The following is a 14,651-nucleotide window of genomic DNA, read 5'->3' as shown; positions in this document are numbered from 1 at the left end:
TTGTTACAGAAGGAACAGTGTGTAAAAGTCAAGAGGTTAGGGTAGACGTGCTGGGTTTGGGAAACAAAGAGGTTTAGCAAGGCTGAAACTCCAAATTCAGGGGAAGGGTTAAGAGATAAGGCTGGAGTTGTAAACGAGGCCAGCCCGAGGAGGCACGGGAACAAGGGAGACGATGAACTCCGTCTGGGACACGCTTACGTCAAGGTGCTATGGGACAGCCACGGGGGTCACCTGGGCCATCTAGGAGATCTCCGAAAGCAGCAGGATGGAGGAGAGGAGCACCTGAGAGGGAGCTCCAGAGAGGCCACAGGGGGAAGACATCAATATTTAAGCCTGACGTGCAGCTGGGGGCCCGAGGGGCTCAGTCGGTGAAGTGTGTGTGACTCTTGACTTTGGCTCGGGCCATGAGCTCACGGTTCGTGAGATGGAGCCCCCATCGGGCTCCGTGCTGAGTGTGGGGTCTGCTTGGGATTCTCTCTCTCTCCCTCTCCCCCACTTGCTTTCTGTCTCCCTCTCTCAAAGTCAACATTTGAAAAAACTAAGTGCCATTATGTACATAACTCACATTCTTTTACGAGCAAAAATAAGCACAGCGTTGTCCTAAGGGCTTTCATACTAAATACGTGTTGGCAATGAAATGTGAGATACAAAGGAGACACTCGCTATGGCAAAGGATCCTACGGTCCCCTTACCTGTAAAATGGCATGGTAGGCTCGACTCATATACGCAAGCCAGGCCTGTGGCAGGAAAATCGCACGGTGCCACTCAGAAAGCTGGATGTGAACCTGCGGGGGAAAAACACACCGCCACGTAAGTTAGACTATGCGGTATGAAAGCAGAATGAAATTCTTCCCTTCCCCTTATTTAAATGATTTAGATCCTAAAAACAAACCGAATGAGTCTAGGATCAGAACCACAAATAAGATCTTTTGGCTGCTTTCAAAGGAGAAGGGTTTCGAGCCCTGTAAAGACAAAATAAAAGAAGCCTGGAATTTTCTAAATTAAAGCAAGGAGAATTCTACAACAGTAACAAGTCAGGACGCATGCGTAATACAAACGTGTCCCTGAAAGTTAGGGGGAAACCCTGCGAAGCCTCTTGCCAGTGTCAGGAAACCAGGTATCGTCTAGCCAATCCCACCCCACCCCTCCCGACCATTTTCAATGAAAATAAATATTGCTCACATCCCAGATTTCCAATAGGACAGTTTCGGAAGTAATGACCTGAAAGGGGCGACGGAAACATCACGCGTAGAAACCACGACAGCGAGAGGTGCAAACGGACAAGTGCACGGGGCAAACGGGCATACCGCTAGACCGGCGCCCTTTCATCAGGGTGGGTGAACAAGAGAAAGAGGGTATGTGCCAACACCGAAGCCTTGTTTCTGAAGAGAGGCCCAGACAAAACATCGGGTTTTCATAGTCATTTCTGTTTCTCCCCATTAGTACAAGGCTATCTTGCAACAAATCTTCCCAAGGCCTGCTTCTGTTAAAGGAAGATCGCTCAAGAACAACAGTCAGCGTGCATCACGTTTCACATTTCCTGTAGCTCATCTCATCCAAACCCAAACACCTGAAACGTCAGCGTGGGTCCCACAGACCAAAGACGACGACAACCAACCAGGCAGGCAAGTGTCCACAGAATTGCCCCAGAATCATGATAACTGGGAGTGTGTTAAGGAGATTTTGCTGTATTAGAGGAATTAATTTTCTCAAGGGCTTTGTGATAGGGAAGCGAAGAGCCTCTCTGAATACAGCTCATCCCCAGGGCCTCTGGTATTTTCTGTAATCCCAGTCTTAGTGCGGGCCTACTATACACAAGCTACTACGAAAGGGCTCTGAGGATTATCTTTTTTTTTCTTTAATTTTTTTTAATGTTTATTCATTTTTGACACAGGGCATGAGTGGGGGAGGGGCAGAGAGAGAGAGAGAGAGAGAGACAGCATCTGAAGCAGGCTCTAGGCTCTGAGCTGTCAGCAAAGAGCCTGACGCAGGGCTCAAACTCACAGACCACGACATCTATCATGACCTGAGCGGAGGTCGGACACTTAACCGACGGAGCCACCCCGGTGCCCCAAGGCTAGGATTATCAACCGATCTATGTCTGCTGAGATCTTTCTAGCGGGAGAGTCAAAAATGGGCAGTCGGGTTATAAGGCCAAAGTATGAGGAACCCACGAGAATGAGAAGAACAAAGAACATTAACTCTGTCTGCTATCACTTCTCATTCCCCCACGGTTTAAAAAAAATTCTTTTTGATATTCAGACAGTATGAAAAAGATACAACATGAAATGAACTTTAAAAAAAATGATAAAGACAGGTTTCTTCTTTTTCTGATTAAGTACTCACTGCATCGAGTAGGGGAGGGGGAGCCGGGTCACTATGTCAACAAAAATCCTTGAAGGGGCAGGCCCAGGGATTCTTGCTCCCTCTCTTGTTATCCAGGAAGGAGACTACAACCTAGGCCGTATTTCCAGCTAGAGAGGCATTAATCAGTCCTTGGCCCTGCTCTCTCGTTTCCAAAATGTGGGGAATTTTCCTATCGATTCCATTTCCGTTTCATAAAGCACATTAACTATCAAGTCCTATTTTGAGACCCGGATTTAACAGAGAGAACGCTCAAACACCGCCACCAAAACTTTTTTCTCTTCTCTCAGAGCCTCAAAATAGTCCAGTATTTTCCTGCCAAAGGAACCACGGGCATCACTGCACTACTGAGAATATCCACGGTCTCAGCAAATTGCCAAAAAGAGCACTGGATGTTTCTGGAAGGACAATGGTCGCAATTGCTTCTCAAACCTGAGTTAAACAAGGAAAGTATTATGGGAAAAAAATGTGAAGGAAAATGAGCAAATCAAACGTTGAGCTTCTAAGGGCAAAAGCATTCATGCCCGGAAACCTGTTTAAAAGGAGGTTAGAAACTGAAGGTGAAAGCCAGTACTCCAGCTGCCACTCCAACCACATCTGAAGGTGGGTGCGGGGACACAGCAGAAAGCGTGAGCCCACACCCCAGCCTGAACTACTCATGTTTTATGAGAGTATACGTAGTCTCGGGGTTCTCTGGAGTCAGCCGTGAATAAATCTCCTTAAAAATGCACTCTCTTGCTCTTTCCCTTACTCAAGAGAAACTTAGGGAAACAGTTTAAAGTGAGTCGTGCTCTTACACGCCGGTCGTGTCACACGCAAAAGAGACTTCCTTGACCATTTTTAACAAAAACACATTTTAGGAGGCTACTCTAATTCAGTGTATAGCCACCCAGGTAGGGTATTGATGCTCGGCTGAAAAATACAATTAGCATTTCTAAAGTATGAAAAGTATGTCTAATTTGCTACACTTTGAGAAGTCTCTGAAGGAAATCCAATCGACAAAATTAACCGCAAATCATGAACTTGCAACCTCGTCATGCGGCGGATGGTAAAGCAGGGCGCTCAACCACCGTGCGCCAAGTTGCAATGGATGTGAAATTTACTTTTGCTTTACGTATACCCGTGCAATGACAGGTGTCTGATGGACTGTTGACATGAGCAGGTTCTATGATCTGGGGATGACTAAGAGTTTCTAGGTAGAAGAAGTAGTAAGTATAATGAAACGTTACGCTTGTGCCTAAAAAGAGACCACGTTAGAGAAACAGACACAAGTAGGGGATGGGGGAAGACACTGGGGTGAGGGCAGGGACGGGAGCACATTACAGGACTAAATATAAATCAGGTTGTCAGGGTAGACCTCACTGAGAAGGTGAAGCCTGAATGAAGACCTGAATGCAACGAAGATACAAACACCCAGATAAGGCGGCGCCTACTCGGTGGGCTCAGCATTTGACTCCATTTTGGCTTGAGTCATGATCCCAGGGTCATGGGATCAAGCCCCATGTCAGACTCTGTGCTAAGCATGGACCCTGCTTATGACTCTCTCACTCTCTCTCTCTCTCTCTCATGCTCTTTCTCTCTCTTAAAAAAAAAAAAAAAAAAAAAAAAAGGAAAAACCCAGGTAAGTGCTGATGGGAATGTAAAACAGTTATTATGGAAAACAGGTCATTCCTCCAAAAAGTCAAACACAGAATTACCCTTTGACCCAGCTATTCCAATCCTACGTATATACCCAAAAGAATCGAAACCATGTATTCAAACAAACACTGCACACGAATGTGCATAACAGCACTTTCACAATTAGCCAAAAGGTGGAAAGAACCCACACGTTCAATGAATGAATGAATGAATGAAATATATCTACAATGGAATATTCAGCCATAAAAAGGAATGGCATACAGATGCACGCTAGAACGTAGATGAACTGTCAAAACATTTACGTGAAAGAGAAAGAAGCCAGGCACAAAGGTTGCATGCTATATGATTCTATTTATATGATATATCCAGAGTAGGTCATCCATATAGACAGAAAGCAAATTAGTGGTTGTCAGGTGAGGGGAAGAGAGAGGGGAAGGGAAGAAGGGAGGGAGAAATGGGAAGTGAGAGTTTGATGCACACAGGGTCTCACTGGAGGGGGATGAAAATGTTCTGGAACTAGCTAGAGGTGATGGTTTGCACACTGTGACTACACTAAATACCACTGCGTTAAGCTTTGAAGGTGTTAGTTTTACGTTATGTGAATTTTACCTCGATTGAAAACACACAAACACACAAGGTAAGGCAAAAGTCCTACAGCAAGCCCATGGCTAACCTGTCTGAGGAACACATAGAAGGCCAGTGTAACCAACCAACCAACCAACCAACCATCACAGACAGAGTGAGAGAGAGAGAAGGTCGGCAAATTAACAGGGCACTCAGGGAATGCAGGGAAGTGACTTCGAGGTCACGTTCCAGGACTTGTGTTAGTATTCTTAGGAAAGGGGGAGCCATTACAAGGTTTTGGGAAGAATGACATGACATAGTGAATAGTGTAGAAGATCATGGTGACTGCTACGTTGAGAACAGACTGTAGGGGGCAAAGGTCAGAGAAGAGACACGTCCTCGCAGGCTACTGCAACCATCCGGGTACGAGAGAACCATGGCTCAGAGGTGCGTCCGCAACCTGCAGGATACTAGTTTTCGAATATTTACCTATATAATTCTTCCACTCATCCCAAATGTTCAGTAAAATGCCAAGACATAAAACAGAAAATAGGTAAAACTTGTCTCAGTGAAGTGAGGAGGAAGGCTTGGGGGGCTTGGTGTTCAGCCCTCTTGCTCATTAGATGCGACTGGTAAAGGTCCCCGAGATGCCTGAAAACACAGCTTTAACTAGAAGGACATAAAATAGATCAGTGGTTGTCAGGAGAAGGTGGGGAAGAAAGGGACTGACTACCAAGGAGCATGGGGGAATTTTTAGGGTGACAGAACTGCTCTTCTTTTGACTGTGGTACCGGTTCCATGAACGTGTGCACTTGTAAAAATCCATACAACTGTGTACTAAGAGACGAGAAATCTACCGTATGTATATTATGCCTCAACACACACGCAAGATTAAAGATACATAGTTTGAAAGTCGCTACTTTCAGATTGTAGTGCTTCTCAAACCCTCTCCCCCCACCATCTATGACACTCTGTACACTCGCCATGAGCATTGCAAATCCACTCTTCCTTTTATACCGTTCGTGTTTCTATCAACACCACCCGCCAATATCCCAGTCACCCAGTCACCCAGGTTGGGAACTTCTGACTTATCCCGGACTTCCTTCTTGCCCCCAACTCAACCGTCAACTCCACCACTGAAATGTTTCTTCTATTTTCCCATACCTTCCGCTTCACTGCCTTTTTCCTAATTCCTGCCCAGAGTACTGAGGCCCCTAACTGATCTCCCAACAGCCGAAAATCTTTCCTCCTTCTAACACATCCTAAACGGTGCTGCTACTCTTACATTAACTCGGAACTTCTTTTCCCAAACCTTTGATGGTTCATTAAAGAATACGGTCCCAACTCTTCTGTACTAGGTTCAAAGCCTTTTAGAATCAAAAGCCCACCATTTACTTTAAGAAAGAATTTGTTCTCATGTAAGAACTCTGCTGGCCAAGATCCCCAACCAATTTCCCCAGATGATTTCCTGGTCTTCTCTTTCATTTAACCTGCATCCTGGCTGAATTGGGTTATAAACCAATTCCCAAGTCAGTCCTCTACTCTACAGGACTACTTCTAGGGCCTGGGATGCCCTGTCCTTCTCCCATCTCTACTCCCTGAAATAATTGCTTCCATCTCTATGCTTCCAGGATGCTACCAACCTCTCCTATAACATTCGACCGATTCCATGTTAGATTATTTGTGCATGCACCTTACCCTCAAACAATGCTAAGGGCAGAGATCACGTCCTGTTCCTCTTGGAATCCCTCCCACGGACCCATAAGAGTGTCTTGTGTTCAAGTAAGTACCTGCTGAGTTTAATCGGATTTAATGCACAGTATTGGCTTTAAGACAAAATTCTGTCATGAGAAAACTGTATGACCATAAACAAGTCATCACAGAAAGTCGTGAAGTTCAACTTTCAATCCCTCTGGAAACATGGTGTTAGAACACTTTTTTCAGCAGACACAGCTAAATTCAAACACAAGTTGTTGAGGACACAGTTCTAAAAGCGTGTCCAAAATGTTCTGGCCAGGAAAGGTTTAATTCCATCTGAAAACAGAGTGAGTGACAAAGCAAAATTTTAAAGCGGGTATTAGGAGCAGAGAGAGAGGGAGACGGAGAATCCCAAGCAGGCTCCACACTGTCAGCTCAGTGCAAAGCCCAATGTGGGACTCGAACTCATGAAGCATGAGGCCATGACCTGAGCCGAAACCAAGAGGCAGATGCTTAACCAACTGAATCCACCCAGGCGCCCCAAGAAAACATCCATTTTAACAGACTTTCATTAAATACTATTAATCAAGGAAGACAGATGCTGGTGAGGTTGTCAGATGGCCAAAGTAGAAGGAAATAAGGTAGGGTAACATGTACAAATTTACCGATAAACTAGGTGCTTGCTATTGCTTTTAAAACCTTAATTTCACAAAGTAAGGCCTTTCCATGTTCCCCAGATGTATATATATTATTATCAAAAGAATAAAAGTATTTAACTTCAGTTGCTACAAAGACATGCCAACACTGAGCCACTACACTTAGTCTGTGATGTGCCCACACTCATCCCACATTTCTTCTCCTCCCAGAAGAAAAACCATTTGTACTTAGTGTTCGAGACCCCAAAAGCCACTCAATGGCCCATTGTTTATATATGAGATATAATAGCCTTCAATTTTCTGTCAATAGTAATCTTGTTTGCACAAAAATAATTTTGTTATTCCTGTCTCCTGACAAATGGTGACTGGAGGACAAGAAGGGAGGGCTTGTAGAGGACACATTTTTAAAGTTAAATGACACTCGTTTCTTTGTGGGTGCTTTCTGGACATTTCAAAGTCTGACTCCCCCCCTTCCCTCCTTCGTCCTCTCTCTCTTCCACAGCCTATCTCTCTCTCCCCGCTCCCCCCCCCCCATCAGTATAACATTAGCTTGAAAGCTGACAATTCAGTCACATCTCAAGCAACCATTTACTTACTCTGTTATTTAATAGGAGGGGGGAAAACCCAGTTACCATAACAACTCACATCACATGGCAATTATGGAGTCTCTAAAATACAGCAAACCATACTTTTCACAGTGTTTTCTAAGGGGAATGTGTAATAAGCACAGATACCACTTCTCCCAATGATTATTCTGAATTTCTATCTAATTGTTTCATATTGCATGAATGTTACTGCTACTCCATATTCTTCATACGAAATATGTTTTTAAGTAAGAAGGAACTGAAAGAAAAAGGCAAATATATTACTTGTAGTTCAAACGATGGGGTATAGCCCACCTATTTCCGGGCATCTGGGGGGGGGGGGAATCCATAGAAGGCAGAAGAAAAGCAAGATTAATATCTAGAGGAAAAAGAATCAAATGATGATCCATGAGAAAGGAAGAGAGGAAGGAAGGAAGGAAGGAAGGAAGGAAGGAAGGAAGGAAGGAGGAAGGAAGGAAGGAGAGAAAGGGTGAGAAAGAGGGAGAGGGAGAGAGAGAACGAAAGATTGATTTCATTCAGAGTAGTGCTACCAAGAAGTCCAGATAAGGTTTCTCTGAAATAAAAACGAAAAAGAGCTCATTACCTAATGCAGAGGCAGAAATATGGTCGGGTGGCAGCAGCAAGATTGGGAGAATTTGCCTGTGTCCAAAGATGGAGGAAATAATGAAGCAAGACTGCCATTCCCATCCAGGGACAAACCACCGTCATCCAATTTAGGTGAGGGTGTCATGTCAGAGTTAGAAATGCCAAAGGATGACAAGGCAGGCAGCAAATTTCAGGGAAGGAAACTGTCTGTCATTCACCTTCAGCTTCCTCATCAACAGGAATCAAGTTCGTCTCAGGATGAGAACGTGTAGTTTAAATCAGAGCAGAAGTGGGGCGCCTGGATGGCTCAGTCGGTTAAGCGCCCGACTTCGCTTAGGTCATGATCTCACAGTCTGTGAGTTCGAGCCCCGCATCGGGCTCTGTGCTGACAGCTTGGAGCCTGGAGCCTGTTTCAGATTCTGTGTCTCCCTCTCTCTCTGCCCCTCCCCTGTTCATGCTCTGTTTCTGTCTCAAAAATAAATAAACATTAAAAAAAAAATTTAAATCAGAGCAGAAGAGGACAGTCACTTGAGCTTGGAGAAGCCCTACGAAGTCTGGAATGACCCCTGGTTATTCCCTGTTCAAAGGAGCGGAGAGAGAGGGCCACTTCAGGTTTAGAAAGCCCTAAACAGAATGATGATGACACAGAACTCCTCCCGGATGTCAGGTCAAACTCAAATCAGACTCACGTATCTGCGAGTCTTCCAAAAGTATCATGGGAGAGTTTCACTGTAAGAAGAGTCAATTAAAAAAAAGTTTTTTTTTTAAAGTTTTCAAAAAGAAGACAATACAATAATCTCCAAAAGAATACATCACAGGTTAAATCAGTAGTTCATAGCTAGTTTTCCACAAAATGAAAAGTTCCTTGGTTTACTAAACCTAGTTTTCGGGAAATATTGACAATTACGAGAAGCAAAATACACGTCGGAACATGAAGAGCAGAGCGTTTGGGACATTTGGGACACTTAAAACAAAGTTCCTCCACCTATTCATACACATCCACCCACCCACAGTTACAGGCATTAAGAAGGCCATAGCTGGGGCGCCTGGGTGGCGCAGTCGGTTAAGCGTCCGACTTCAGCCAGGTCACCATCTCGCGGTCCGTGAGTTCGAGCCCCGCATCAGGCTCTGGGCTGATGGCTCGGAGCCTGGAGCCTGTTTCCGATTCTGTGTCTCCCTCTCTCTCTGCCCCTCCCCCGTTCATGCTCTGTCTCTCTCTGTCCCAAAATAAACAAACAAACAAACAAAAAAGTTAAAAAAAATAAATAAAATAAAAAAAAAAGAAGGCCATAGCATATCCTACAAGTATACGTCACCTGTGGGAGGAAGACAAGGCTACCTCTATGTACTCATATAAATGAAAAGTGACATAAAACAGTGCATAAGAGCTATTCAAATTATAATAATGTCATTTCTGGAAGCCCTCAATAACCGGTAGATTCACCATCATGTTAATTACAACATTCAGGAAAAAGGAAACCATCATACCACGCGCACATACAAAGTCTAAGGCGCATCCGTGTTTCAAAAGGATTAAAATCATCAAGTCAACAAATGTCCACTATGTGCCAGGAATACTGGGCACGCTGGAACTACAGGCGACCAAAACCAACTTCCTGATTTTATAAACTTTTCACGTCACAGAAGGGGACAGACCCCAAGCTTCAGGGTTAGTGGGAATGGATGGATAGATTGAGCGAAGAGCCTCATATATCAAATAAATTGAATTCACAGTTAGAAACATTCCTAAAGACAACTCCAAACAGTTTCCAAATTTTCACTGGAAAATTCTATCAAGTATTTAAGGAAAAATTATTTCTTAGGACAGCATTACACAGTAACACATCAGGCAGAGATAATACAAGGAAACTACAGAACAATATCCTTCATGAGCACAGATGCAAACTTCCTTAACAAAATGTAATTAATAAATCAAATTCAGCAATGTGTAAATAGGATAATACACTACGATTACATGGAGTTTTTCCTAGGAATGAAGATTTGGTTCACTTAGACAAATCAAAATAATTTGTCATATCAACAAGTTCAAAAACTATACAGTCCTATGAATAGATATAGAAAAAACCCATGTGACACAATTCAACATCGATTTGTGACAAAAACTCTCAGCAATTTAGGAATAAAAAGAAACTTTGTCAGTCTGATAAAGGATATCTACAAAATCTTTATACTAAAATAAGGTAAATATAACATATTCAATGTTAAGACACTGAATGTTTTCCCACAAAACTGTGTATGAGATAAGAATGTATGCCCTTACCAGTCCAGTTCAACACTGCTGGAGGGCCCCAGGCAAAAAGACAAGAAAAAGAAATGAAAGGCACACCGATAAGAAAAAAAAAAAAAAAATTAAGACCATCTCTACACACAATGTTACCATGAAAAACAAAAAGCTACAAAAAAGTAACAAGAATATATAAGTAGGTTTAGTAAAGTCATAGAAAAGTATCCATTATATGTTTATATACTAGCAAGGAGCGGTTGGAAATTAAGACCAATAAAAAAAACACTTTGAGGCACTAGCATCAAAATACTTAGGGGCACACAATACTCATTAAATTTAACAAAATACGCACAAGATTTGTAGTAAAACACTGACCTAAAATAATCGAAAGCTATACCCTGTGCATGAGTTCAAAGACTCAATATTAGTAAGATGTCAATTCTCTCCCAAATTTATCTACACAGATTCAATATCTCTCTAACCAAAATTACAGCTGACGCTTTTTTTGTTTTTTGTGGTTTCTCAAAGCTGATTTAAAATTTACATGGAAAGGCAAAAGGCTTAAGACAGTCAGATGTTAAAACAACAAAACTGGAGGACTCATATTGCTTGATTTCAAGACTTCTTATACAGCAACACTAATTAAGCCGTATGGTTCTGATTTAAAGCACACACATACAGATCAATGGAACAAAATTGAGTGCAGAAATAGACCCACACATATGGACAAGTGATTTTCCACAAAGGTGCCTTGGTGAAGAAAGAGTGGTACATTCAAAAAATACAACCCATACCTTGTGAAAAATTAAGTTACACAGATCGTAGGCTGAAACGTAAACTGTAAGACTTCTGTAAGTAAACACAGGAGATCGTCAAGTGACTAATGGATAAACTATATATAGTATGTCCCTACAATGGAATATTATTAGGCCATAAAAAGAAAGAAAGTACTGATACGTGTGACCACAAGTACAAACTTTGAAAACATTATGCTAAGTGAAAGAAGTCAGACAAAAAAGACCACATACTGCATGATTCCATTTACATGAAATGTTCAAAATAGGCAGATCTATCAAGACAGAAAGTGTACGAGTGGTTGCTAGAGGCTAGGGAGAGAGGAAAATGGAGAGTGGCTGCTGATAGGTACAGAATTTCTTTTTGGTATGATGAAAAAACAGAAAATCTTTGAGGCTTTGGGTTGGAGAGAAAGCAAGAACATAAATAGAAAAACTTGATAAACTGGAATTCGTTAAAGCTAACAATTTGCTCTTTAAAACACACTGCCAAGGAAATAAAAAGACAAGTATACAGATTCAGTATAAAAATTTTTTTTGCAAAACACATTTCTAAGAAAGAATTTATGCCAGAATATATAAGGAACTCTCATTTGAAAACAATAACCTGGTTTAAAAAAAAATAGGTAAAACAACACAATGCTTCATGGAAGATATGAATGGCAAAAAATGCATGAAAACATGCTCAACATCAATAGTCATTAAGGAAGCACAAAACCACAAAGAGAAACCACTATCCATGTATGAGAACGGCTAGCTTTTAAGAAACTGGTCATACTGCGCATGGGCAAAGAGGCAGGGCACCCGGGACTCCCTTCCATTGCTGGCGGGGACTCAAAATGGGACAGTCACCAGGAAAAGTTTGCTAGTTTCTCATATTCACTTACCAGATGGCTTAGCAAGCCCAAGCCTACGTCTTTATTTACTCAAAAAGACATGAAAACAGATGTCCACACGTACACCTTACGAGAACTGCTTATAGCAGCTTCAGTCATAATTGCCAAAAGCTGGAAACAACCCAAGGGTCCATCAACGGCTGAATAAACCAACTGAAACTCTCATGACAGACTTTTTTTTTTTCTAAATAAAAAGACCCAGAAGCAGTGATGAGAAACCCAAGGCAAGTCTGAAGGAACTTCAGCTGTAATAATACCAAAAGGACTGCAACAAAGCAAACACTAGAGTCATCTTGGGAAGATCCAAAGGTATTTTTTAAATGTTCTCTGCTTAACCTGGGACTAGGGAAGGTAGTTCAAGGACCACCCTGAGTCACACTGCTGGGATCAGTTTCCAGGCTCCTCCACTTACTAGTTCTGTGATGTCGAGCACAATAGCTGTACCAACCTCACAGTGTCAATGTAGAGATTAAAGGAATTTATATATAGGGGTGCCTGGGTGACTCAGTCACTTAAGCGTCTGACTTTGGCTCAGGTCATGATTTCACGGTTTGTGAGTTCGAGCCCCACAGCAAGCTCTGTGCTGACAGCTCGGAGCCTGGAGCCTGCTTCCCATTCTGTATCTCCCTCTCTCTCTGCCCCTCCCCTGCTCACACTCTGTCTCTCTCTCAAAAAAGAATAAACATTTAAAAAAAAAGGAATTTATATTTATATATATAAATTGCCACACACACACACACACACACACACACACACACACGGCAATTTTTAAAACGCCTGAGCTGGTTATTAGCTATTATTATTCTAATTATTATTCTGATTAATCAGATCTTAAAACTCTTATTTGTTGTTGCCTAGTTTGAGAAAATGGATGATTCATTCTCTATCTCTGCCTTTTTTTTTTTGATGAATTACAATAGAATGAATTCAAACAAAAATCCCACCACAGGTTTGACAAAATTCTATCCAATATATCTTCTAACTGACTTGTAAAATAATGATTTCTTGGGGCTCCTGGATGGCTCAGTCAGTTAAGTGTCCAGCTCTCGATTCTGGCTCACGTCATGATCTCACAGCTTGTGAGTTTGAGCCCCGCACTGGGCTTTATGCTGACAGTGCGGATCCTGCTTGAGATTCTCTCTGCCTCTCTCTCTCTCTCTCTCTGCCCCTTCCCTGCTTGAGCGCACATGCTCGCTCGCTCTCTCTCTCTCTCTCTCAAAATAAATAAACAAATGAATAAATAAATAATAAATATGAAAATAAATAAAATATTTTCCCATCTCTTTGAAATTTTCTAGGCATCTACAAGACAAGCAACAAGCATTTTAATCCAAATATTTTCTCTGTTCATATCCAAGCCACACCCCATAAATTCTGATGCCATTTGCTGAATTCACTAGATTGCCTTCTGCTATTCCCTGTGTTAACAATTTTTATTGTTTCTGTTCTGATGGTGACTTTTAAAGTCAGCTTTCCATTAATACTTAACACTGTGGTTATCCTTCAATCTCCTAGCTGCACAGCGTAAAAATACAAAAAGGCACCAAACTCTATCTTCTCCATAGCCAAGTAATAAGAGGTCAGGGAAAACAAATCTAGAAATCACCTACATTCCCTCTTTCATGAAATTAAACCTCTTTTCTTCCCGGATCTTCATTCCCTCCTCAGTTAAGTGAAGACACTGAATTAGACTAAAAAGGCTTTGAACCAAGTATTTACATAATTTCAACTCTAATTGAATATATGAAAGAACACGGTTGCATAGGATAAATATAGGTCTCTAAAAACTGGCTATGCTAACTGGTAGGATGCAGAATATAATCCGACGAAACTCTGTGATGCCAAGATATATAAATTATGCACCAAAATGAGATTTAGTACAAACATCCAGTAGGAGCTCTAATTAATTTGACATCAAACTATTACATGCTTCACAATTTTTATCTTCATTTATAACTGACTGATGTTAACCTATCATGTCTTAATTATATAAAATAAGCCTCTTTGCTATATTTTGTTATTCATTTATATATTTTAATTTATACACACCCGAACAAGTAACTGTCATAAAACGTGCAAAGATAACACCAAAGTACACACTGCCCATGTGCTCTCTAGCCTCCCTCTTCCCTCTGGTGTTGTTATGATCTGCAATGATCAGACTTTATATAAATCGTCTCATGGCATCACACAACTTTATTTTAAAAGGGTAGCCTAGGGGCGCCTGGTTGGCTCGATCTGTTAAACGTCCAACTCTTGATTTCAGCTCAGGCCACGATCTCACGGTTTGTGAGACTGAGCCCTGCATCAGGTTCCGTGCTGACAGCATGAGGCCTGCTTGGGATGCTCTCTCTCTCTGTCTCTCTGCCCCTCTCTGGCTCACACTCTTTCCCTCTCTCTTGAAATAAATAAACTTTAAAATTAAATTTAATTAAAAAATAAAAGGGTAGCCTAAAAACAATAGAATAAACACTAAAACCAAAGGGTTTTTCTCCCCCCTTAAACACTTTTATTTACTGTTCATTCCCAAAATTCACACCATACATAAACACTGGTGCCCTACATACTTGCAAAGGATTCAAATTAAGAAATAGGCAAGATTATTT

General features: G+C 41.8%; 1 protein-coding gene across 2 annotated transcripts in view; it reads right to left on the bottom strand.

The window, feature by feature from the left end:
• The window catches only part of FOCAD (focadhesin), a 315,705-nt gene that overhangs the window by 84,024 nt on the left and 217,030 nt on the right, over window positions 1-14,651 (bottom strand). For both annotated transcript variants that reach the window (XM_043565388.1, XM_043565389.1), the window contains one exon: window positions 693-785. In XM_043565388.1, the coding sequence (XP_043421323.1) occupies window positions 693-785 (93 nt within the window). The remainder of the gene's footprint in view (window positions 1-692; window positions 786-14,651) is intronic.

This window comes from Prionailurus bengalensis, chromosome D4 (assembly GCF_016509475.1).
Source record: "Prionailurus bengalensis isolate Pbe53 chromosome D4, Fcat_Pben_1.1_paternal_pri, whole genome shotgun sequence".
NCBI lineage: Eukaryota > Metazoa > Chordata > Mammalia > Carnivora > Felidae > Prionailurus > Prionailurus bengalensis.
The sequence above is the reverse complement of the archived record's forward strand: the minus strand, read 5'-3'. Positions and strand labels throughout refer to the sequence as shown.